The sequence below is a fragment of the Antedon bifida genome, chromosome 9 (genome assembly GCF_963402885.1).
Source record: "Antedon bifida chromosome 9, ecAntBifi1.1, whole genome shotgun sequence".
NCBI lineage: Eukaryota > Metazoa > Echinodermata > Crinoidea > Comatulida > Antedonidae > Antedon > Antedon bifida.
This window is the reverse complement of record NC_136234.1, coordinates 11,079,189-11,106,996: the sequence shown is the minus strand read 5'-3', so window position 1 is coordinate 11,106,996 and position 27,808 is coordinate 11,079,189. Positions and strand designations below refer to the sequence as shown.

Below are 27,808 nucleotides of genomic sequence, written 5' to 3'. Positions count from 1 at the left end.
TGTTGTATTTTGTTATTATAAGTAAATAACTAGTCGTCATAGTAATTTTTATTTAACTTTTTTTATATTTATCTTCTGTTTATTTATGTAAATTGTCACAGATGATTTAAAAGTGGTTTTGATTTTTTTTAGAGTGAAATGAAAGAAGTAATATCGAAAGTTCAAGAAAACAGTGCCACCACACAACAACTATGCGAGCAGGTAGAGCATCTTCAGTATGAACGAACAGTACTGATAGATGAGCTAACACAAGATGGCTGTATCTCTGATGTATTAAGGTATTTCATCACACAAACCAATCAACCTCTGTTGGTAGCCATTTTTAAACCTTATTTTTAGAACATGGAGTGTTATTAAATGCAATTTTCATATTTTTCGTGAAATATCTGTGTCAACCACCCTCCACCTTAGATTACTCAAAGGCATAAACTGTGCCTTTCTTGCTCCACTCATGTTACTCTACAATCGAAAAACCGATACAGCAAAAAACATAAACATTCAAAAATAGGAATAATTAACTTTGGTTTCCTAAAAAATGAAATAAATTCTTGAAATTGTAAGTGTCATCATTCTTGTTATGAGTCTTTTATCCACATTCAGAAAGAAGCAATTAAAGAAAAATTATGAAGCAGACGACAGAAAAGAAAAAGTGTGTGACTTGGATTTAGATATTCCAGAAGACAAACTTGATATATCAACACTCAGTAAGATTTCTAATTTTTATTCAATTATGAAAAAAATGTAATAATGTACTCCTCAAATCTTTGAAAATAAATAAATTTAGTGATCAGATTAGCACATGTAAAAGATAGCTGTTTGCATGATTACTTTTGAATGAAGGCAGATATTCCAGATACCATTTTTAAGTATTAAACATTTTTGTATTTCCTTTAAAATGATTTTGACACTTTTTAAAATGTTGCTATATAACCTCTTCTTTTGTTGTTTTTGAAAATATACTTATTCCTTAGTTATTAAATATAAACCTAAAATAAACTTAAAGTAAATATACACCCAAGGCAGGTACCCATCTCTAACCTCCACCCCTTTAAATGTAGTTTAAAACCTTCCCACAATACCCCATCTGTGGATGCATGCAATAACAACAACTTGCATAAAAACTACTGTACAAAAATTCTCTCAAAGCATTATTATATTTTTTTTTCAGTATTTTAGGTTTTAGTAATTTTTTTCATCTTTAACCATATCAATAAAGATTTATTTATCCTGCACCAAGATTTTAATATCTAACCAAAGAATTGATTTTGATTTTTAAATTTGTCCTACTTTCGTTATTTTGTAATTATGCTCAAGGTATGTTTCTACGATTGCTCCAAGCAATGAATCTACTATATTTGGCTCTAGGCATTTTCTCCATTCATATTTTCTAGTAGTTTTACACTTTACAAACGCTTGACTGTGAAACAAGGATATCTCCATGTTTCAGAGTGTTTTACGGAATCCCATAGGCATATTGTGTGGAAATCAATAAAAACAAACAATATATATGTTAAATATTGGTATGTACTGCAAATTTGGAAATTATATTCGGTGTGGGCTGTAAATTCTTTATTATTTGAAAGTAACTAATCTGGTTACGTTGGGCTGTTGAAACGGTATCTGTCAATACATATAATGGACTCCAGCATCACAAAGCATGCTGGCTCTTTGTGTATTTTTATTTAAAATCATATTTATACAGGATAAAAACAAATCAGGTATAGATATTGGACCTGTTTTACATAATTATGGTCCTGTTTTTTAGAGCCATAAATTTATTTTACTTTTATGTAATATTTATGGAGACAGTAAGAAAATACAAACTTCGAACAGTATTATGTATAAGAAATCATATTTAAATTTTATCCTAAGGCAGAAATTAAGTATACGCAATCTAATTAAAAATTTAGTTGATTATGTGTATATTCTATAATTAAATGTGTGTGCGTGTTTATCAACAAACCTTTTTGCACTTTAAATGTAACAATATCAATGAATAATTCATATCTTAAGGATGCCAAACACCTACGTTCAAAAACTGACTTTATGGCGTGTCAAACTGCTCTTTCTGCATGAATAAACTATAAACAAACATGTTTAATCGGTGCATTCTTTCATAGTTTCTACAGCTTGCTGCAATTTACGTACAATTTCTTGTCATGAATCCTTCATTAAAGATTCTACATAGTTAATGACATAAGTGTACTATATGTACTACTTTTTTAAGGCCATGGAAAATATATTATATGGTTCTTGTCAACCGTTGTTCAAAATTCGGCCTAATAATAAATAAATAAATAAAGTATTTGTTTTCAAGAAATAAAAACATGTTTAACCATGTGATTAAATGCTGTGTTGTGAAATCCTGCCCCAAAATTATATTTTCTTAATTTATTTCAAAAAAATGAATTTAGGGTTGATAATCTTTCATACAGTAAATATTAAAATATGTCTTTCAATCTTGTGACTTTCAATCTATGTTATTCAATCTTATGTCTTTCATTCTTATTACTTTCAATCTTATGACTTTCAGTTTTTCTCATTGATATTGTGTATATCCACAATTAGCATTACATTTGTTTTCAGATTCCACCTGAATATTAAAGACACTACAAATTCTCCTGCTGCAGTAGAGGGAATGAGGACCTAGGGAATGTATTATTGCATTTAGTTGTAAATATTTTATAGCATAAAAGCAAATCTATAAATACATAAATCCGTAACATTTCTTTATTTCAATCCAAGTTACTTATAATAATATATTACTGTCTTTCACTAATAAATAAATGTCCCTAGATATAAGGATATTAGGCCTACTGTATCGTGAAGGAAGCCGGTTAACAATTTGTGCAATTATCTCTGTTTAAAAGAGTGAATAATGAGTTTTTACTTGAATAACTATTTTATGGATAATCTTTATGTTTTGTTGATGGATGATTATCGATAGTAATAGAAAAAAAATGATGTTGATAACCTTTTTGACTTGTAATTTTCATAATTTTATTTATTGTTAAGCGCTTTGAGGCTATCATAATGCACTATACAGTACTTCTATATTGTTGTAATAAAGACGCTTTCCCTACAATTGTTGACATTTTGTAAACATAATGCAATATAATTTACTTTAAAAACATTAAACCAGGTCATTCCTTATCTTAAATGTACGTTTCATGGTAATTATGATAAAGAGAGAAAAATAATGAACTACCTAAATAGCTCACATTGTATGTCGTCTCATGGACGGTCTTAGGCCTAGCTAGGCTTAGTTAAGTCATAGTTTGTAGATTGTAACATAAGACCCTATAGCCTAGTGCCATTGTCTAGTTGTCTTTTTTTCTTTAGCAAAATACATTAACACAAATTGGGAAAAACCTGGTATTTTTTTTTTTAAAGTTACGTCGGTTCTTCCATTTGTTCTGCTTTTGCGATCGATCGAAAGTGGGTGCATCACAGAAGCAAAGCAAAAATATCAATCTGCTCGCAATACAATGCGGACCTCTTAAATTATAAAAATCGACTCACATTTTACCATTTAAAGACAAAAAACATTATCGCAATAAGCCCATATAGTATTTAAATTTGCATAAAATGCAGTTTGTAAAATTATATGGAAAAAACGTAGGAATGTGGCTTTAATAATAATAATAATACATTTATGGATAGGCTACAAACAATGAAATTGTTGGTAATGATTTATTGAACAACAAACATTCAATGAATGTACAGATGATGATTATTATATTTTATAATACAACTTTAATAGTAGATTCTTGTCATTTCATTAAAATATTGTGGGTCACATGATATTAAATATTAGATGCTCCCAGAGAGTGCAGTGTTATACAATCAACATACAGCTACAATTTCGTTTGTGCGTTTCTTTTTGTACAGTAAGAGAGCAACCACATGTGACAAGAGGCTAGGCTAGAAAAATTGTTATATTTTAACCTCATGAAATTATTTGTACCATTGCACTCACAACATTATTTGTATAATATATATTTTTCGTATTTTGTTTTGCTTATTTCTGTAGACTATACTTTAAATTGAACTGTTACTAATTCTGATGTAAATGTGATTGCAAGCCAAAGTGGGATTTTGTCATAACTTCAAATGTATTATGGACAATCCAATCAATTAACGAATACTATAAAAAATAGATAAGTGAACGTATCCTGACCAGTTGTGACAAACGTTTATTTCATTTTGATATATGTATCCACTTAAAGAGCAATAATGTAAGCTGTCTTTGAATATTCAATTCTTTTGCTCTTTTGAAACATTACAAATCATACACTTCTATAATAACACATGTACTCATATCTAATGCATTTTTTGGCTAGCTGCCAAATTTATGTATTATTGAATTTGAAGCAAAAATATATATACATAAGTATATAAGTTAATATGTGAACGTAATTTAAAAACACAATGGGTCGCAGAACATATAAAGTGATGTACAACAGAAATGTACTGTACAATGTATATGTATTTATGGAAATAAAAGTGGGATGAACCCACGTAAGACAAAAAAATATATATATATATATATATATATATGGTCCGAGTACGAGTCTGGGTTGGGGCGACTTTTTATCATTATCACAGATTTTCTCATCTTTATCGTTTCACATTAATTAATTAAATTTAAGTATATCACCGGGTGGTTTAGAATTAATGTTCTTTGCCTGCTGTGTTTATATATATATACAAATATATTTCTATCAGTTTGATCTCTGTTGTGCATGCGTACAATTGAGGGACTAGTGCTGTTCTGCCGTACCACGCTGAGAATGTTAAAGAGTCGCTATCCAATCTTGTTTGAACAATACCATAGCCAGTGGTCTAATGGTTAGGACATCTGCATATCAAGCAGAAGGTTCCGTGTTTGAATCTTGGTTGGGGCGGCTTTTTCTCATTCTCACAGATTTCCTCATCTTAACATTTCAAATTAATTAATTACATTTCAATTCAATTATCACCGGGCGGTTTAGAATTTATTCTGTGCCTGTGATGTAAATATATTTCTACTTATATATCTACTATATTGTGTTTTATATAATACCTAAATTCCTCTAATTTGGTTGGACGATTGTGCTATGGTACAAATAATGATCTTTCATCTTTCACCTCTTGAAATTATTTGTACCATCACACTGTACTCATAAATATTCATTTAGTTTCTTTTTCAATTAAAAGTATTATGCTTTGTAATTCTAAACTCCAATAACTCTAAATCTTACTTTATTCTATACAAATTATAAAACATACAAAATAATTAAACTATAATTAGGTATAAACATGTCTTGAAATCGTCAAATTTACCAGATAATGGACTTCTGTCTGGTTCCGGTTTTTTCCCTTAGGAAAAATAAAATTTATCAAGTAAACAATTGTTTTTATATCATTTTGTCACAGCCATTTCGACTGCCATATTGGATCCAAAATGTCAGATCGTTTTTAAATGTAGTTTAAAACCTTCCCAGTACAATTCCAGTTATTTGATAACCCATGTTATGTATATGGATGTGTGGCGTTTAAAAAAAGACACATTCAAACACTCTCTTATATATATATATATATTTCCTTATTTGCATGTATGTAAATAGATCTGTTCATCATTGCTATTGAATGTCATGTCATTTTACAGCTCGTGTTTTATTACAGTTTGCTAGTGGATTTTTCTAGCTTATGATGAACAGTTTTATTTGCTCTGACAGTTATCACATAGAAAGCATGTGTTATATTTTTAACATTAAATTTAACAAGCAATACCTCATTTACTTTATGAGTCAGAAATTCAAAGCATAGTTAATCAACTGGTCTCGTTTATTCTCTTTAAATTATATTAATTGGTTTTCATGGAAAATCTTTATTATTATTTTGTCATTAGAATTTTTATTTTTAACTGTAAAGATTTTATAAGTGAAATACACTGCTGTTATATACATACCTCACCATTCACAAGATGCTTGTCTAATGGGAGGACTGTTTATCCAGGTAAGCAGCACTTATAGACAGTAGAAAGACGGTTGACTCGTGTCCCGAGACGGCACACCACTTGTCGACAATTTTCGAAGAAGGGAAATGAGGCTGACATAAGGTCTGTCAGGACAGTACGTCCTAATGATTCGCTTGTTTAGACTCTTGCAGTTCAGTAGGAGTCGCTTCCTTCTAAGAAAAAGTCCTTGGCTCCGAACAATTCAGATGTAGTGAACCTAAGATGAAAGCTGGAGAAATGTCGGCCAACGTCAGAGATAGAAAAGCCTGCTGATCAGCAATAAGACCTGTGATCTGCTGTAAAAGTGTAATGACCTCAGAATTGTTCTCTCTTGGGTTATCAGGGTCGGCCAAGAATGACAGAAAGTAGCCTGATATAGATGTTACACAGAGCATCTCGCAGGCCACTCTATCCACTGCGAGAAGTGTCTCCTTTGTCTTTGAGGTGGTGGATCTGAGACTCCATGGAAGCCGTCTCAGGTGAGATATCGGATATTGTACATCCCACAGGATGTGGTAGTGGCGCAGATTTCGCCGGATCCAACGTATGCATATATCGCACGGGTCTATCTGACTACACGTACTGCACTTTACAGGTGATCGGTACACACTCCTGTTTAGGCAGCAAACACACAGTCATTGCCTAGCAGTAATTCCGCTAACGTATCTAGAATCCTTTGAATGCTTTGTATATCGTCTATCGGTATGTATAGTTATGCGGACGAGACAACATATCAAAGTTAAAATCCTATAACTTGTAAGGTAAAGAAAACAAGGGCAACATCAAATAATTAAGAATAAATTAGCCTCTACTAGTTTCTTTAGCTTGTCACTGGAATTCAGATAAATTCTTATCAGTTCTTGTCTTTGCACTGTGTCTAACGACGGTACAAAAAGAAAGGATCACAATAATTTGTTGGAGAGAAAGGCTGTTTTTAGAGCATAAAGGCATAATATAGGTCTGCAGATCTTTGGCTCTATTAATGTATATTAATGTTCTTCATTTTGTAATATAATATTACTCTCTCTCGAGGGGGACTCTATACTTAAACTAGTACTATCCTGATATATATGCTGTCCTGAGATGTTACTGTCTTTTCTGATGTATGTTTACATTTGTTCTGCTATAAATAAACTTTTTACCAAATTGTTTAAAATTTGTTTGATCTACACAGCTCTGAAAGACTTCACACTAACTACTACTACTTGTTGCAGTGATTTGCAAATAATTATAATTCCTAGTAAAATATCACCGATCAGCATTTACTTATCATTTAAGCCTACTTGTAATTTTTAGGTATATTAGACTATGATTCTGATGACTCGGATGATGGACTTGACCTTGAAAATGATGAGAAAGATTACTATAAAGATTTGGAGAAGGAGTCTGTAACAACGGATTTAGAAGCAAACTTAACGGAGGAAGAAAGTGTCAAGTCTTCTTTCAAGCGCACTGTGCAATTGCGAAGAGGAAATGAGGTGAATTGTCAGGTGAACTACTCAATATCCCATCATTTTTCCTACTTCAAATAAATTGAACTGATAATGAAAAATTGTATTATTTATATAATATATATAATGATTTGTATGCATTTAGAAATAAGATCATTTTAATATGCGCTTATTACTTGTGTCTATAAGTTAATATAACGTTGAGAAACTCACAGTTCTTTTCAATATATATATATATATATATACGTGGTATGCCGCAAACTTTATATCAAAATATTGATTTCGCCTTGCAAACCACTAATAATTCCCATCGTTAATTTAGGGTTAATGAATCAAATGTACAGTACTTTTACTTTCACTTGTGCAATAAAATAAAGAGGATCTGGATAACTTTGTAACAATGAACAAAATTCAAATATTTTCCTCATACAAAAAAAATTAATTATAGATTGCACTGATTTATGACATAAATAATCTGATTTTATGATGGATCACAACTTTTTTACACAAAAATTTTATATAAACTCATTATTTGACGAAGTAATCATATGACTGTTTTTACAGGAATCAAGTGGCTCGTGCAATAGTTCATTTGGACCAATGGATTTTCCTCCAAAACAAACTGAATTCATCTCATCCGAAGAAGGTAAAATAAAGCACATTAATGAAACACTCATGAAGAAACACAACATCAGGGATCTCTTGCATTCTTAAAAAATATACACAAGAACACTGGGTTTGTAAAGAAAATCACATTGCAGCTTCAAATAGCTTTATTTTAAAACCGTTTAAAAATCATACTTTTTATAAGGACCTGTTATAACTGCTGGCAAGAAAATACTGTTTTTCAAAATATAGTATTTTAAATCAGTATTCTCTTGCTCAGCAGAAACAGGCCCTATAATTCTTAGTTTATCAGGGTAAGCTACTGTAAGCACAAAATAGATCAAATTTCTAAAACCACAAATTGGTTAGACATACATTGTTTTTAATTCACATTGATTATACAATTTTCACTTAAAGATGTATTGTCCCTTTGACTAATTCCAAAAAAATAAAAAATAACAGATTTCGAAAAAAGGTGGGTCATTTTGAAGTATCACAATAGTTATTAACTATCACCAAAAATTTGTCGAAAAAAAAATCATTTAACTGAAATACAGACGTTTTTTTGTTAAAAAAATAACTTTGACTTCCAGTCAAAGTTTTCGAAAACATATCCCATAATGAAACGCGCTTGTTTGGCTACTCTGTATGCATAATCATAAAACTTCCTCACGATCTGTGTGAAAATACCTTCTCAACCGTGACGAGTTGATCGTAATTAGCATATGCATAATGCGTACTCGTGGTTTGAAATCTTTGTTTACTTTCGCTCGCGATGATTTTCCAGACGAAATGTAATCAAACTAATTTACCTGTTAATTACGTAAACTTGTTGCTTTTGGCTTGAATTTTCGACTTAAAGTGAATAACTTTAATATTACTTTGATATGGCCAATTTAAATTTATAATATTTTGACCTTCATTTTTTTGTGTTTCAAGGGACAATACATCTTTAAATATTTCTCTCTCATGTATAGCTTTGAGACAAACTTTGGCAAGGCAATTCTTAGAATCTGAAAGACGTTATGTAAATCAGTTACAAACTACACAACAGCATTTTAACAACCCTCTTCTTGGTGAAGGATTTATCCCCCAGCCTGATATAAGGTATTTAGTATTTTGTCACCTTTTTGTGTTGTATGGAATACATGATAATGGGATTGAAATACAGTTTACAAACTTGATTTTCCAAATTTTGTAAGCTGTAGAAAAAACATTTACTATCCAGATGAAAATATATTAGTTCATGTATAATACAAATTGCGATGCAATTTTTTATCCTAATTTACTATTTATATTGATTTTATTTACAACAAATATTTCAAAAACATATTGTAAGGTCCAATCATCTTGGGATAAAGCACATTAAGTGATTCTATAGTTAAACAATCTTGACTAGTGATTGCAAAAAGATAACAATAGCCTACTTTAATTTTCCTTCATTCACAATTCTTGTGCATACTGGTACTAGACAATTTATTTTTATATTTTTATTTCATTTTCAATTTAAATGTTTTTCTAGTGTAATATTCCCAACTGAGCTAGCCTCTTTACTTCAGAAGCACAAATCGTTGCTGATGTCATTGCAAAGTCGTTTGAACACCTGGAAATGGCAAGGCATGATGGGTGATATTTTGGCAAGAATTACAGATACATACAATGTAGGCAATTTGTTTAATTAAGTTATAATAATATTCAGTATATCTTTATTTTTTTGTTTAATGACACAAGCAGCCACTGGCTGAAACCATAGTCGTACATTATTTGCCTTAAAGTTACATCTTGTTTATATATATTTTCTTTATTTTTCCCTCCAAAATGTCTTGTAATTTTATTATAAACTTATTTGTACAATGAGAAATTATTAAATACGTTATGGGCCCACAAATATTTCGGATTGCAATATTTGTACACAAATTGTTTCTGCTAATTCCTAAATTTTGGAATTTTTTAAAGCTGATTTTTGGTTAATAAATATATTATATATAAAAAGGGCGCCTTAGAAAATTACCGTAAAACCTCGAAAAGAAGTTAATTTCGAAATCAAGCCCATCTCGAAAAGCAGCAACCCATGAGTAAACAAGGCCATACATGGCTGCAGTCGCGTGCTCAAGTTAGTGTTTACCGACCTATATAGTGAGCTGTGGAGTCGCGTTGCAGGCGACTAAAAAAGGACAAAAACCTCATGTGCTTCTTTTTGAGGTTTTATAGTATACTCACAATGTTAATCCTCAATTGCAGAAAAATGGATGACCACAAATGTTTTGGTTCGTCAGGCTTTGGGCAACATGTACAGTAGTCCTTTATAAAACCCAATTATACTGTCTATAATATATTATTTATCACCCTATTTCACTAATTTGCAGGCTGACACGCTAGATGTGTATACAAGCTATATTGCAAATTTTCCAAGCTCTTTATCAAAGATGAGTTATTACTGCCAAAAGTCTCACACTTTCCGCAAGTTTTTAAGGGTAAGTTTTAATAATTGATTGGAATTCATATATGATATAGATACTTCAATAGACAACCCTGTATCACATTAATGGTGAGAATAGGAGTGTTTTTCTGGATAGATGTGTTCCTCTGAATAGAGGTTGACCGCATTGTTAAAATCTTGTCATGCGTTCAGAAAATAAAACAGTGCTGTTTTGTTAACAAACAAAGCCATACATACTGTAATACTGTACGTACTGTCCTCCAAAGATTACTTATGAGAAAATAAAAGCAGACCAATTGGAATGCAACCCATCTATTTTGACCCTACCCTATTATATACAAGCTCGCAGGATATATCACAGAACCGATATAAATGTATTTTCACAGAAAGCCTGACAGTCGATGTTCATCTCATGGTAAAGATGACACAAGTTGTTTTATTTGCTGTTCTATGAAACAAAACTGTTGAAAGTGTTCAAATAAAACAGATTTATTTATGCTAATAATGTAACATTTTTTATAATGTTGTCTTTATAATGATGTATAATGACAAAATAAAAAAAAAATGCCGCATGACACAAAAATTTAAACTGTTTTACAAGCATTTAATATTTACTAGATAATTCAAATTTTAAACTCCAATCTATTGTTGATAATAAACTCATGACAACTTCAAGATGTGATAAATTATAAATAGTTAATATGAAATAGACAAAAACAGCTCTTAAGTGAAAATTGCTCCATTGAGGTTTGAAATATTACTAATAAATATTTATGAAACTGAATTGTCAATTTTCTTTCATTAGTCACATACAGAAGTACATTTCTGTAGAAATGTAAATATTTGCATTTAGGTTAGCTTTGTTGGCCTTCAACATATATATAAGTGTACACGTATACATACTTAATATATGTATATAAAATCAATTATATATTTAAAGTTAAACTACATACTATAAATACTTATAATCAATGAATTCAATGTATTTTCTTTTACAGAAACAGTTGTCTAGTTTAGGTTTTATTGAGTCGGATCTAGTTGGCAGCCTACTTAGTCCTGTTCAACGTATACCTCAATATGTTATCTTCCTTAAGGTAATCAACTATGTCGCTTCATTTTTGTAAATGTCAAGAAATCAGGGAATTCAGACTCTTGAGACGGGCTTATAATTATATTAAGTCCAGTGGCGTAACTGCGTCCAAGAGCGTTTAAGCTCCTAAAAGGGGCCCCAAAGCATGAGCAGTCCTAATGCAACTACCCAGCATTGAACTGCCACTTGAGAGTGCTAAACCAATGGTCCTTTCTCCCCACGTTACCCCACTGAGTAAGTCTCTATTATTCTCAATTGTTCTATAACTTTCTCAATTGCATTAAATTGGTCAAAACATTAGGCCCATACAATCATGACAAAATACTGCCAATGCACACTTTCCATCTGTCCAACTCTCCACACAATAATAACTTCAATCTTTTCTCAACATTCAAATATTTACTCAGATATTTGTTTCTCCAAGTGGACCCTAATTTAGGGTTTATTATGATTCTATTATTTTTAAATGATGATGCAATACATTTTTGAAATGTTTTTTTATTAGTAAAGTTATAAAGTTTAAATATAATTATAAACTTTTAGTATAATTGAGCCTGATTTTTCTCACAGATGTACTCATCTTTCCTCTATATAAATGAGCTGTTTAGAGTTTGCTGGTCAAATATATATTAAATTTTTATAATTCAAACACATGGATAAAAAAAAAAACAATGTTTATAAAATTAATATTAAAATTGAGATTGGCAATTAAGATTTTAAATTTTTTTGTATTTACTTTTTAAAAGTTGTAATATTAAAGAAGTTTCCATTTCAATTTTTTTATATTTTTTAGCAATTATCAAGATGTACATCTGTGGACCATCCGGATTATATTTATGTACAGAGCTCTACGCAACGCTTGACTGACTTTGTGACGGAACAAAAACCAGCGATCGAATCGGCCATTCAGACTACTAAGCAATTCCCTGTAGTACTTTATAAACGGTAATTATGTATCAATCTATGACCTTGATTACATTACATAGCTGAAAACAAATTTATTGTGTGTTCATGTTTGATAAATATTTAATATATTTAAAAGAAAAAAATATTAGCTTATCAAATATGAAGTGGGACTACACATTACTTAATAAAATTTGAAATGTCTCTAACCAATTAGATTTCTATTCAAAACGAATTAGAACCAGTATATCGATGTGACACTTATGCATTTTGATCCATGTGTCACTTTACTAGATTTTACGCCATTTTAACTGGACGCAACAACTAGTTTTGGCCGTAGTGTTAAGGCTTAATTATATTGCCTTGAGTTATTCGATAGGTGTGTTTCAAAGAAGGTGAGCTACTGTAACTGAAGAAAGAAAACAAAAATAATGCAATTATTATAATTAATATTTCTTTTCATTTGATAGAAAAGAAAACAAATTACCTACTTATTATGATAGCACAAGCATGGATGCTAAAACACCAAGTCAGGGGTCTTCAACAAAAGACAGTGGAATACATTCAAATGATGAACAAATACCAGAAAACAGAACTAGCAGGTAATTTTTTTTTGGTATTAAAGTCAACCAGAACCAAACACACTTTGTCAAAAACCTCCAAAGTCTCCTGATAATCGTGGAAGTTTTCCGTTGAAGATGCAATTTCTCGCAATTGTTTTGGTTATACCAAAAAAATAGCATTTAGGTTATACATGCAATGGATTTTCCATCTTAACAAAACACCCAAACACATCAGTATTATAGATGATTTTTTTTAAATAGTACTCTTCTAGCGATTTAAAAAAATGATAGTGCCATGCTTTAACTCTCCAGATACTTAATATTTGTTTGGGACATAATAAACTAAACTTTTCTTGAAGTGTGGTTTTCAAAATGAATTTTTTGAAAAGAAGAATAGACTATTTGCATTTTTAAAAGTCTAATTAAATTTCAATGATTTTTGGAAGTTGAGTTTTTCAACAAAAGTAAAAAGAGCATTAATTTAGTAGTATTGTTGTTTTGTTATCTGGTCATAGGTTAATTCAGGAGCTTAACCACACCCATCAGTTACTGAGTGAACTTGCTGCCAGTCCTGTTTTTCAACTTAAAAGTACAGAAGCTATCCAACATTCGCATTTCAGTGACTTCAAATCAAAAGCCATCAACAAATATCGACCAAAATCACGCAACAAAGCAAGAATGCGGCATAAAATGCTGCAGTTCAGATCAGCGCCATCTCTGAGTAGTATGAATGCCAGCCACATTGAAGACATGAAAAAGTCTGAGAGTATGTGGATGAAAACATCTAAAACAGATGTTACGTACCCTGAACAAAGTCTTGCTAAATCTCAACCAGCTTTGGCAAGATATGGTCTTGTACAGAGTAACCATAGTACTTTTGGTCAGCTGTCAACAGGTTTGATTAATGGTAACCATAGCATAGGTCAAGTTTCAAGCGGATACAGTTTGCGATCGGATGTGGTGATTCCCCATGCTGAAATAAGTGACATGCGCAATTCCCCATATATAAATGACAAATTTGACTTTTCAACAAATTCAAGAATCTTGGGAGGAAGGCAACAACATCGAACCCTACCAACATCATCAAATTATGGAATTTATGGTGCAGATGATACTGATTTAGATAGTGTCTGTTATGTACCATCCACGCTAACAAATGCGCCCTCAAGAACAATGCAATTGAAAACTATGATTACAACGAAAGTCGAAGAAGCGAATAGAAAGACTGGTTGCGATAATGAAAACAGTTTTCCAATTTTACGAGAAAGTCCGATACGAGATGCAGATGATATGATGTACAAAAGCTTGCCAATTATTGCTCCATGCGACAGTCCAATCTGTCAAAAATCCTCTGATACATATGGTACGCCAACTTATGATTCTGCATCAATTGAAGGTGGTAGCATCACAGAGAATTCCAAGCATTATTCACAACCAGATTTACGTAAAATAAGTAAAGCTAAAAATCGCAAAAAGAAGAATGCAGCAGATGCTGACGTGCCAACACCATTAACGGTATGGAATGATGCTGGAGATGAACATTATGTTACAGGCAAGACGAGACGCAACAAGAAGCATGTTGCTATTGACGATTCTAAACTCTCATCAAAGAAATCGTTCAAACATTCGTTAAAGAGTATATTCTTCAGAAAAAAGTAAGTACAATAATTGATTTTAGCACACAATTATTTGTTTTTCTTTTTTTGATGATTATCACTCATTTTAATTACCGTACAATAGTAGATGCCTCATATCACATGGTATTAATTTTGTTCCACTTACCAATAAAAGTGATTTTCAACTGCTTGAGATTTTGATCATGAAATAGATAAATAATAATGAAAAAAACGTTTATTTTCTCTGTTCTGTGGCCATCCAATTCAAGAAGTGGTATGTTTTGTGTTGACCCAAACTGAAATTAATTACTTTTACTAATTAAATATGAAAAAAGCAATAAAGAAATAACAAATTTAACAGCTACTGAAAAACTTTATTTTCAGTACATGTTAAATTCCCACCCTTTATTGATGTAGTAAAAAGAAAAGCACTAACAACAATATTAGGTGATTTTTATACCACTTTACTAGGATGAGTGGTTTTCTGTCAACTCGGAAATTCCTTCCTTTCATGATACATTGTACGTCATTTTTAGTCGCGTGGACGCGATTCTATAGTTCACTATGCCGGTCGGTCGGTCTGTCGGTTTGGTATCACTATGCGTTTTAGCACGCGGCTTATTATGGCTGTTGGCCTTGTTAAATTAGCCGTATAATGATTATTTTTTGTGGTTGATGGCTGCATTAAACTTTTTTTTAGTTTTATGTACAATATTTCTTTTCCAACGTTTATTTAGACATTGGAACTTGAGATGTTTAACAATACACTGATGACTCAACACGTAATAGAATTAATCTACAATAAAACATATAACCCGGCCAGTTCTGTTTTACAAAACAAAACGAACAGTATTCAAACAATTTTATTCATATATTCAAAGGCAAATTACAGAAAAAATGACAATGCTGTCGGTATCAGTGGATCTCAATGAGGATACAAAATAAAATAAGCAAAATAAGCTAAATCTAAATTAAAATGATAAAGTAAAACAGTCAGAAAAAAGAGCAGAGCTTTTGGGCAACACTAGCCCTTTGTTATGTTCTGTTAATAAGCAATGTGTGTAAATGATCGACAATAGAACATACGAGTGAGGCCATGAATAACATCAAAACTAGACTACTTTATTCTTATACCCCTTTCACTATTATGTTAACCTGGGATGGTTGAACATTATACACCCTTCATCATTAAAGGAAAGGAACACCCTGGGCTAAATGTGCCACTGTGCTTATAGATAAATGTAATAAAAACATGATTACAATGGTTCAAGGTACAATAGTAAGCAATTTAGTTACAAAATAGACTTTTAAACGACAACATATCGGAAATTGAACAGCGCCATTTTGACAGGTTAAGAACAATTATGTGACATCAGATTAGGTGGACGCATTCAAGCAAATCCAAGCCTCCATCGTCTTAGTACAGTATTTCAATATGGAAGTGCGGGATATAACCATAAATAAAATCAATTAAATAGCCTAACATACCTAATATTTTCGGAATATGGCTTGGAGTTTTTATAATTCAGAAAATTTGGAACCAGAATATACAGAAAGTTAATTTTGCGTCGTGCTGATGAGGAAAAAAGAAGAGAAGAACAACATTCTCGAGCATAACAAGCCGTCGAAGAATGGTGTACTTGCGGCCAGTGTATCTGTACTGTATGCCTTACTAGGCCTAGAACTCGTGTTGAACGAAAATAAAGTAGACACTGCATCGTCAACCAACAGCCTCCGTTTGGAAGGTTTGCCAGTTAATTCCCCTACCAAATCCCGTTTGAAACAGCTAGGCAATAAAAGTAACAATAGATTAACAATAGCTGAAAGATTTACGCAGGAGAAAAGATCGATCGATGGTTTGTTTACCAAGCCAGCGCATGCTCATACCGTGTCATCGCCATCCTGCATAACCGCATGTCGCGTTATTAGCCAATCATATTAGCGGATTCGCTTAGCCAATAGAAGCACCGAATGTAACCGCGAATCTTAAAATTGGCCGTATCTGACGTCACAAACAGGCTGTCATGAGCACAAGATGGCGATTTTCAAATGTCTTGAAAACAGCTTTAAAATCCTGTTTACTAGAAAACTACAAATCCGATTTAAACATAAATTGTTCTGAATATTAAGTTGGTAGGGTTACTTTTATAATAGTTAGGTAAGATATTAGGGTGTTCCTTTCCTTTAACAATGTTCATTAAGACATTTTAAAAACAAAATATGTTTATATTGAAGACACTTTCTCTGTAATTCTTATACATAAATAAATACATGGTAGAAAAATAAAATAAAACTAGAGGGTACTCCGAGAGTACAAACCTCCGCCTACTGTAAAATGCCCCCTGAATATTTTTTTTTACATTTTTTTTATTAGTTATAAGTGTAAATATGTTAACTGCACACTACGAAGTTGTGGATGGCAGTGTGGTGTAATGGTTATGTATCCAGCCTCTCACAGTTGAGATCGGTGGTTCGAGTCTCACTGATGTTTTTTTTTTATTATTTTTTTATTTGTTTTTTGTGGACCTTGATCTTTGACCCTGACCCTTCAAAATTTAACCACAATTATATGATGTGTCATTGATCATTGTGGCTAAGTTTGGTGAGAATAAACCAAAAAAAAAACTGTGGTCTCTAGGCAGTAAAATAGTTTTTTGTTAGTTGTGACCTTGACCTATGACCTTTTCCCCTCAAATTCGAACTCGTCCGAGCTTTTGGGGCATAGATCATTGTTGCCAAATTTGGTGAGAATCGGATAAAAACTGGCCTCCAGGCTGTTCACAGACAGACACACACACACGTCACACACACACACACACATGTCTAATTTCTTGTTTTGTATTTGTATTTAAGTGTGTATGTATTATTTTTCACTGTAAACTTGTTGCACATCTCATTGAGACTGTGCCTCTGATTTAAAAGAGATACAATAAAAGTTCAGTTCAGTTCAGTTCACACAAACATACAGGGGTGAAAACATAACCTCCTTGGCGGAGGTAATAATGCATACATTAAACCAGGATATTCCTTGTCTTAAATATACATTATATTATGGTTAATTACGATAAAAAGTGAAAAACAATGTGTTACCTAAGTAGCTCGCATTGAATGACCTCGTAGACGGGCCTTATGTCTATCTGGCAAACAGCGGTAACATACAGTATGAACATTGTACGTTAGCTGTAGCTGAATTGTCTTTTTTTTACAGGATCTGTTAATACAAATCGTGGAAATACTGTTCTTCTACATTTTCCCTTCACGATATATTGCATATAGCAAACGAAAATATCAATCTGTGCAAGATGCATGTGTGGCGACTGAATAAACCACATAGACAAAAATATCTGGGAGAGCTATTATTCCACTTTAATTCGAGAAAATCCAAACAATACAAAATTTAAATGACAGTGACAACAGCCCACCTAATATGCCCAACTCGCTGGTTCACTCCTAGAATGAAACATAGTAAGTTATAGTTATACACAGTATATTAAATGATTTACTCAAAACACTATGTTGGCACATATAAAGGTAGCTGCTAAATGATTCATATAAAAGGTAATCATACTCTATCCACTAAATCATAACAGTCCGAATTATTACTATCCTTTCAATCAATATCAAACTTTAACACTATAAAAATAACACCGTAAAACTAACGCTTTCAACGGAGACAAGTCTCAACAAGTAAAACCGTTCAAGCGTGACGGCAGAGAACAGAGGGAGTGTGTCCATCTCTTGCACAACGATACATCTTAACTTATTAACACTACAGTCCAACCTAAATATCATCTTATGTCTAAATGCACAAGTATAGTAACTACACATAATGCCTTGCGTATATCAACAGTTATTACTCTTACGTGATGATCGCAAATCGACATGGTGTTCACAATTAACATAGATAATCTCTATTCTGTTACCATCGAGTAATAATTATCTATTCATAATATGGCACGCCATTATAATTCAACGGCTAAACAACGTGGATCATCCACGGCCTAATTTCGATAGTTAGTTAGAGATCTGTACAAATATTAACAATATGCCGTTTACTTACAGAAGGTTACAATATAATATTTATGACTATCAGTATTTAATAAACAACTATGCAAGCCCGACTCAGCTCAATACTGGTTTACATGTTTTTCTCCGGTCACCCATGTGCGTTCTCCTCTCCTCCACCTCTAGAGGGCGCTACTCTTAATCTAATATATCACACATGCCAGTATTATAGCGGCCTGCTTAAATTATTAGAATCAACTTATTTTTCACATTAATAGTTCAATTTTACATAAATTAAAAAAAAAACGTAGGGAAAGTGTCTTTGAATTTTATTAATTTTCAAATTAATTATTATACTCTGTGTTTAATTCATAAAAACAAAAGATACTGAAAGTTCACTGTATCATGCTACCATTAAATTCTACGTATTTTCATCTCGCTAGTTTTCAAGGAATAGTAGTAATCTTTCCAATGTCTCCACACCACACCTTTTGCATACTGATCGGTCTGACCACCCAGGTACAATCCATTCAGATTTGAACTGTGACAGGCACCATACCACCAACCTCCCTTGTATGACACAGAACATGATGAGGCTGATACGTCATTATCTTGGTCAAACGTCGAAAACTGGAAATTGGTATGTTGTGTCAGTGAATCACCTAAAATAAAGATAATTATATTTGAATATATCACTCGAGTAGAATCTAGCCAATTTCAGTAAATTGGACATAATGTGCACTTTGGTATATAGTACTTCCTAATTTACTACCTACTGAAATCCTGCTTATTTATACGTTTTTAATTGCTGAAATTTGGTACACATATTAACTACAACATGTAATGTTGACCAATAAACAAAAGTTGTAAAATATTTATTCAAATGTATTGATTGATAAAGGAATATTCCAATATATCTTCCAGTTTCGATTCTCTTAGTGCAGTAATAGAGGTGCAATATTTTGATAAGTGATTAATAATATTAATATGTAGATTTGTTTTTTTTGTCCCATTTGTTTCTGTGACTTATTAGGCATATAAAAATTAAATTTTGCAAATCCCTTTCCCCCTAAAATTGATGTCTGAAATTGTTCTCATGTTAACAATTTTATAGTGTTTGCTTGTAGTCCCATGATTTTTATATTGAGCTCCATAATTCTTAATTTCCTTTCTTTCTCAGTGTTTCCCTCTTCTGAGTGTTTTTTTTATTATCACTTTAAAAATCATGCGCAATTTGGCCGTGAGGCCATGAAATATCATATTTGTGACACGCAACTGTTTATATGAAATATAAAAAATATAAAATTATTATTATTACTAGAGGGTTTGCTCGCTTCGCTCGCGCACCCTCTAGTGGGTGTACCCGAATGGTTCTCGAAAACATGACATGACGCCACTGGAAATTAAAGCCTGGGTGACACCTATGCATATGACTGATGAGTAATGCATGTTTTTTTTGTGATGCATCTTGTTAATTTTGGAACAAAATGATCAAATAACAACTTTCGTAGCCTACTTATATATCGGTCGTAGTAGACACCATTTATAATTATAAATAGAGCAAGCAACAGAAATAATCGATAATATAAACAGTAAATGTGTTTCCCTGGTACGCCTACCAGGCCTTCTATAGTAACATTGAATCGCAGCTAAATTTGATCAAATGATTAATAAATAGCATAAATAATTAGTTCACGTCAAATTGTAGTTGTATGCCTTTAATCAATATAATTGATTAGTTGAATATCTAAAACAAATTAATTGCAGTAGTTCATGATACATTGAACCACTAAAATATTTGTATTTAATATTGACTGTCGCCACCAACGGCCATTTTGCCGGAAGTGACGGACCCGGAAGCCAGTTGAACAACAGCGTGAGTGTGTAAAAATAACCCTGTGATATCCACAAATTTCGATAGGTAACGCTAAATTTTGTCATTGTAAAAGACAAAAATGGAACAATAGCGTAGTACTGAAAACTAATGTTATAAAATCTACGTTTCGCGGTACATCTAAGATAGATAAGGTTTCCAAGGCGGAGATTTATACCGAAGTTTTTTCATTGTGCTCGCCTATGTCAGAATTAACCATAATTTGTATATAGATTATGTCTTTTTTTTTTCAGTGGGTGTGTCCCACATTTATTATTTCATTCTTTATTTCACTCTAGAGTACACAGTACTTTAACCAAATTCTTATAATTTTCATAATTTTACTATTTTTTTTACTCTATACATTTAAACTTTCACCCACTTTTGACTCATTTAAAATTAATCTAAAAACTCATTTATTTAGAAAATTTTAGAATGTGCATCTTTGATCATCGTTTTGAAATTACTGGTACTGGTACTGGTTCAAATAACCGTCTCACAGAGACATCTGGTAGCCATTGACTTAAAGTTGGCATTTGGATGTGTTACTTTTAAATGTACAGTATGAGAGTGACTACTACCAAAATGCACAGTCACAAAACAACTTATAAAACAGTTCATATATACAGTTAAAACATTGCTGAGAATTATAAATTTCTGTTGAAGCAGGCTCCAATGAAGTTGCATCTAGTAAGTTGACTTTGTTGTATAACTCTATCAAGTACTGATGGTATCTTCCGACCTCTTCGTTTACTTTGTGTTGTGTGAAAAGTAAGAATTTTTGTAGGATTTTGTATTGATGCTATATAATGTTTGTATATTATTACTATATTCCCCTGTACATACAGTATTTAAAGTGTTGAACCAGAATGTACTGTAGATGAGCCAAACTTGTCGTTACCTGCATTTCCACTATAGCCACCACATATCAGTTTGTAGTTACTTCCCTCATCACCTATTCGGAAGTTGCCGTAGTGAGCATACGCCGATTCACCCTCAAAGGTGGACATGTCCACTCTTAATTCAAAGTGACCATCAGCTGTAATGCGATGAATGTTATCATTACCAAGCCAATGCTCACTATTAAGATTCCCAAACCCTGCCTTGTATGCTGCCCAATTTCTATAGAAATTCATGGATCCATCTTCTCGTCTTTGAAAGACCTAAACAAAAGCATTTAAATATGCTTTTTACATTGTTCTACTGTTGAGATAAGGACAATTTTAGTTAAATTATATGAAATAAAATTTACATGCCCATCATAAAACTTTTTATTAAAACTATTAGCGGTAATTGGGCCCAATAACAGTGAAGCCTACCATCCATCCGCCTCCATCAGTGTCCATATCGCAGTAAACTCGGAATGGTTCACCTCCATCACGAATATTGATCATGTAAGCCCCACTTGTTGCTTCACTGTTGCGTTCAAGTATGTCAGTGCAGTCTCGTGGATAACCTTGAAAAAATGTATATATTAATTAGGCATGGAGGTATAAAATTAGATAATTTTATAATTTTTCTAATGTATACCTCCATGATTAAGGATTGCTTTTTGAAGGGCAAGCACATGTGTTATGGCAGACATGTTGAAGGAAAGTTTTTATTGTTTCTATAATATACATAAATTCAGCATAGATATTCAACTCACATATATGGTATATAGATGACTAATGAATATTATAAAACAATATCCTTGCTATTTAATTAGATCACATTGAATTGATCCAGTGAGTTATATTCAATGATACTAATTATTGGTTAGCTATTTGTACAAAAGTTTTTATTTTTATGGCAGATGGCAGGCATATAAATAATGTAAACCAAAATATCAACCAAAATGCAGCTAAAATCTGACCACTGCCTTTTTCCTGTGCAGGGCTCAAAATTAACTTTTGTATCCACAAACAACCCTTGCGCTCATAAAGCAGTAGAAGATCTAATTTAAATTTGAAACCCAGGCAGAAATTAGCATATTTTGACAAATCAATTAATTCTACAAAGAGAAGTACAGAAATTGACAGGTCAAGTCACCATACCATGTTGTAGTAATACTATTTTTCAAAAATTACAACCAGCAAACATTAGCTGATGGTTTGATAGGAGGTATCGAGCCCTGATGACTTGGACATTCGTTTCAAGATAAAAAGTGTTAATTCTTATTTATGCAGAAAATAAAACCAGATAGATGAGATAATGGGCAAAATAGGCTACTCAATATAGCTAAAAAATATGGTGAACTGGGACAAAATTGCAAGCAAATGTTTTTAGGTTTTAAATGAATATTATGTATATGTTGTCCTGACCATACAACAAATCAACCCTCCATCATCCACCGCCTTCATATGCAAATGAGCATAAATATGCAAATTAGCTATAAAACCCATATTCTCACGGTATGTCCTATAAACTAATAATCCATTCATTACAATTTTTGTGGCAAACCATGTGTTTCCATACCTAATGAACACATTTGAATCATTTTAAGTGATCAAATACCATGTATTGGTGAAACTAATTATTAACCGATCAGATGACCTTGTGTATGTGATTTTATTTCTAAATTTCATTAGAAATGTATGTGTAATGTTAGAGATACAGACGTACTAGAGTACTATTGTACTATACTTCATTCTAGTCGCCTTCAGTACTGCGTGTAACTGTGTCCTCTACATGATTCCCACACGTAATGTTACATTCTAATGGTACTTGTAACATTCATTACATTAGTAGACTTATACCCTTGTTCACAATTACACCTATACCCATGTGTGGTCATTATTTTTTTTTAGAGGAAATAGTTTTTCATTGTAATTAATTGTGACTAAAAAGAAAGGAGATATGGCTTATGCCTGTGTATCATATCATGATGAGTAGTATAGGTAATGTACTGCTTTAGTATATATATCGATGTATATTCGTTATTTGCGGATATTACCAAAGGAGCTAAAGGCAAGGTGTAGTACAAACTATAAATGACATGACACATGGCAGCACACCATAATTAATTTTTCAAAAGATTTACGTCGTTAATTCTACAAAATAAAGATTCATAATTGGTATATTAAGGGATTACTATCAATCAGTTATTATACAAATAATGAATGATTATGAGTGTATAGTACAAATAATGGCATAATAAGCCGAATCGATATATAACCTTTCATCATTCACCAAATGACATTACACGAATTAACAGTGATCTGTTGATATTGTGCCTGGTTCATAATAACAATAGAAAACCTGGGTAGTCGGTTATCTGAACCAAAATTTACAGAAAAAATGTTAATTTTAGACAAAAATTACTCAAGCATGATTTAAATTGCGTTTTCACCTGGTATACATGGTATTTGATCATTGAATCTGTTGGGTATGAAAACATAGGGTTTGCCACAAAAAGTGTAATAGATGGATTATTAGTTTAAGAGATATCATAAAAATATGGGTTTTATAGCTAATTTGCATATTTATGCTCATTTGCATATGAAGGCGGTGGATGACGGAGTGTTGATTTGTTGTGTCATGGATTAAGTAATATAAGGATATGCATCGACAGTGACATCAAACAATTTCCAACGCGCATGCCTATACTAAAGCACTGCTGCCAATCAAACAAACACACTCATTGAACTCCATGTCTCTAACCGTGGCCCTCTATAGAACGCTGCCAATTAACTGTTACATTTTTTTAGAACAAAACGTAGCCGTGTAGAAATCGTAAGCGCAGTCTGATTGTTCTATACTGTGTCGATGATTGACAACAACAATATGTTGCTGAACAATTCTGTTTTAATTTCATCACAATCGGACTACGAAAAGTTCACTTTCTTATGACCGATAATTTTAAGTAGTTGGTAATATTAATAAAATATGCAATTTTTAGTTATCCGCTTGGTATACCAAGCGGATAACTCCTTGTAATTGTATGAGATCAATATTTTTTTTCTGTATTATTCTTCTTTCCTTCCTTCCTTTTTGTGAGTCGTGTTCCTCTAAAATGTGTAAACATAACATTTCATAACTTTGACAACATATGGGCATTTACGTGAAGTTGTGCACCTCCTATTTTTGAATGACGTCATAGTTGCGCAACGTGACTTATGCGCAATTTTATGAATTTCAATGATTGATCATAGATTAAAAACCAAAAGTCATTTAGTATTGACACTTTGACAAAATTTAAGTCATATCAGGGGCAAACTTTCTACGGATTAAAAATGGCATGTTTGACAAGAAGTTACGCGCGCACGCGCATTTAAAATTTCAAAATGCGCAAAATTAATTTCTAATCAACTTTTTACGCGTTTCTTGTCATTTTGAGCATGTCAAAAATTCCCACGTGCGCGCAATTTTTTATGCGCGCGGTGCGCACATAGCGTTAAAAACATATTTTTTTCTCTTGAATTATATTTTTCAAGCCTTTCCCAGTGATTTTGAAAACAATTTAGACCTTTTCCAGTTTAAATAACGCCATACGAACACGTTGAATTAGACAATTCGTGCGCGTTTTTTATGAAAAAGCTTAAAAAATCGTCAAAATTATGTCTTTTTTTAAACAGTCATAGTTTCTAAAGTAAACCGTTAACCGTTTATTTTTATTACAAAATCTAGAAGTTGATGAGTTGTAGATATCGGATCATGCATCAATAAGGCTAAAAAAACATTGTGACGTCATCGTATGGCCACACGAATGTAAAATATAGGATTTTTGTCTCTTTCGTTATTGCTCATCACATTCAATGGAGCGCATCGCGCTTATCTGTATTCCTTTTTCTCCTACATTTATATATTGTGTAGGTCAATCAACTTTCTTTAGCATGAGATAAAAATATTTTAATTTTTATGACGTCATCATGCCTAAAAATTTTAATTACGTGGGTCATTAATTTCATCTTTACAGTAAATTTTAATCTGTAATAGCTCGTAAGAATAAAATGTGATAATCACGATTAAAACGTTTTCTGGAAGCTATTGGATTGTAGATACGAATTCATGTAAACATTTTGCCAATCGGATGTTGTGACGTCATCATATGGCCAGTTGAATAAAAAAAGTCGTATTTTCATATTTTGCGTAATAGTTCATCACATTTAAAAGGGTGCGCATCTATATTTTACGTATTCAAATTTCTTCTACACGTTAATATGTTGTTCCTGAGATAATTTCCTTCTGAAATTGCTATCTAAGTGTTTCATTTTGATACCGTCGCCATGTTAAAAATTTGAATAAATGGCGGGTCCCGTAATTTCACCTATTCTACACTGTATGTAATATGTATACAGCTTATACTGTTTGCATGTATATACTATATGACACAAAATTCAGCACTAACAGCATATCATATTCTTCAGTTCTTGTCATAATGCCATAATCTTTATCTGTGTGCAATATTCCAACGTATGACGTGCACGTGGCGTTTGTCGTGGTGCGGATAACTAACTCGTCAAAGTGACGAGTTTCATGTCTAGTTATATTTGAATTATCATATTGGCCTGCCACCTCCTGCCATTAAAAATTGCGTTAATCTAAAGAATATTAAATTATGCATTTGTACCATATATGTTGTTACCGTGTCTTGTGGTCTCAGTACAACAAACATGTTTTTAATATATGGCTAAGCAGTGGTTTCTTCATAAATCTCCTTAAATATTGATGTGATTATATTTAAATTGTAGTGCCTGGTGATTGGCTAGTGGTTATGTCATCGACATCACATCCAATCACTAATTGAATGAAAACTGTGATCCGGGATTGGCTGGCTATGTATAGTTGCAATACGTCACCACTGACTCTACGGCTGTGTTTATACAACACACTAAATTTGAACACGTCTTTAGTTTTTAGCGTGTTGCGCGGGCCGAGGTCAACCCCACAAAAACCTAGCAGTTATACATTAAATCGTAATACCCTGAGGACACTTCCAACACACCAACAGCAACCGGGAATCCACACAATTTTAGGATTCAGCCAAGGAGCCTTTTTTTGCAATTAAGATCTCATTACACGGAATCTCTTCGATGTTATACGATATAGATGATTACACGTTGTAGCTACTACACTTAAGATTCTGATTAACCTACCAATAGGCCTACCTAGGCCTATATAAATGTCGGCAAATCATAGGATTTACTATAGCCTAGAAGGTCTGGGCCTAGTATCCTTGCTGATTTTGTAAGTTTACATTAGGCTGAGACAACAACTAGTTGTTGTCTCAGATGTAGGGCTACTACAGGTCATGAAATGCTACTTTAAGGTCATAAAAACATTAGCATATATCAATCGCGGCAGGTTTCGAACATGGCAAAATTAATGTTTTTTAAACCCAAAGGGTACTACAATTTACAATCAATTTGTATTTAATCTTTTAATTACATTTATTAATAATCTTGTAATATTTCTGGGAGATCGTTTAATTTGAATTCAGAAAAGTTATATTAAATTCGTCGCATAAAGTTTTGTTTGTCGCCATAGCAGCTAGCGCTAAAAATATTAAATATTAATCACGCCCCCAAGATAAGACATAGCCAACAAGGTTAAAGGTTGTTGAGCATGTGTAGTAAACAATATATTAGGCACGCAACCGTTTCGTTGTTAACAACAGTTAATTAATTAAACTGTGTTTATTTTGTAACATTGTGGCTCAGCATTGTCGGCTAGAGTCATGGAAGCTTTGATCTCAAACTGATGCATATCCTTCTATTCCTAAAGGGGGATTCTGGGTTTAAAATTGCTTTTAAATATCGTTTATTTATTAAATAAAAAATATTATAACAATATAGACATGTCAGAATGAAGAAGTAATAACGAGAAATTAAAAAAATTAAATTTCATATACATTTTAGGGTAAATTCATGGAAAGTCTGTTTTTCAGCAGCTTAGGGAAGCTCATTAATATTCATGAGATATTCACAAAGTCACGTCATCAGTGGATTCCAAACTCGTGTACGTTGTGTTTGTCAACTAATTTACATCTCTCTCCCCCTGTCAAACGACCACCCGATCATTGTGAAATACATTTTTTGTAGATGTTCTAAGCTAGGCCTAACTAAAGTGTAATAATAACAGTAGTAGCATGTATTTATTTGACATTTAATGAAATACAAAATTTATTACAGATTACGGAGTCATAAATTATATACTATTTTTATACCTCGAATATTACAGATCGGCTTCACGTACTAGGCTAGGCCTAGCCTAAATCATTTTTTTTTCATGGGTGAGAGCCATTCTGACTAGGGATTCCATGCCACGATGGCTACGTTA

At 32.3% G+C, this 27,808-nt stretch overlaps 2 protein-coding genes across 3 annotated transcripts in view; one reads left to right on the top strand and one right to left on the bottom strand.

Moving 5' to 3' along the window:
* LOC144852719 (uncharacterized) overlaps nt 1-27,808 on the top strand; it is a 100,648-nt gene that overhangs the window by 5,491 nt on the left and 67,349 nt on the right. The window contains exons 4-14 of the mRNA XM_078710674.1: nt 133-278; nt 601-704; nt 7,298-7,491; nt 8,017-8,098; nt 9,036-9,165; nt 9,581-9,719; nt 10,425-10,532; nt 11,497-11,592; nt 12,382-12,533; nt 12,962-13,093; nt 13,570-14,709. Coding sequence (XP_078566800.1) covers nt 133-278; nt 601-704; nt 7,298-7,491; nt 8,017-8,098; nt 9,036-9,165; nt 9,581-9,719; nt 10,425-10,532; nt 11,497-11,592; nt 12,382-12,533; nt 12,962-13,093; nt 13,570-14,709 — 2,423 coding nt within the window. The remainder of the gene's footprint in view (nt 1-132; nt 279-600; nt 705-7,297; nt 7,492-8,016; nt 8,099-9,035; nt 9,166-9,580; nt 9,720-10,424; nt 10,533-11,496; nt 11,593-12,381; nt 12,534-12,961; nt 13,094-13,569; nt 14,710-27,808) is intronic.
* Nucleotides 18,016-27,808, bottom strand: part of LOC144852728 (ficolin-2-like) — a 53,745-nt gene continuing 43,952 nt past the window's right edge. For both annotated transcript variants that reach the window (XM_078710687.1, XM_078710688.1), the window contains exons 2-4: nt 21,868-22,004; nt 21,450-21,711; nt 18,016-19,337 (exon numbers count right to left, since the gene is read on the bottom strand). In XM_078710687.1, the coding sequence (XP_078566813.1) occupies nt 19,090-19,337; nt 21,450-21,711; nt 21,868-22,004 (647 nt within the window). In that variant the 3' untranslated portion in view covers nt 18,016-19,089. The remainder of the gene's footprint in view (nt 19,338-21,449; nt 21,712-21,867; nt 22,005-27,808) is intronic.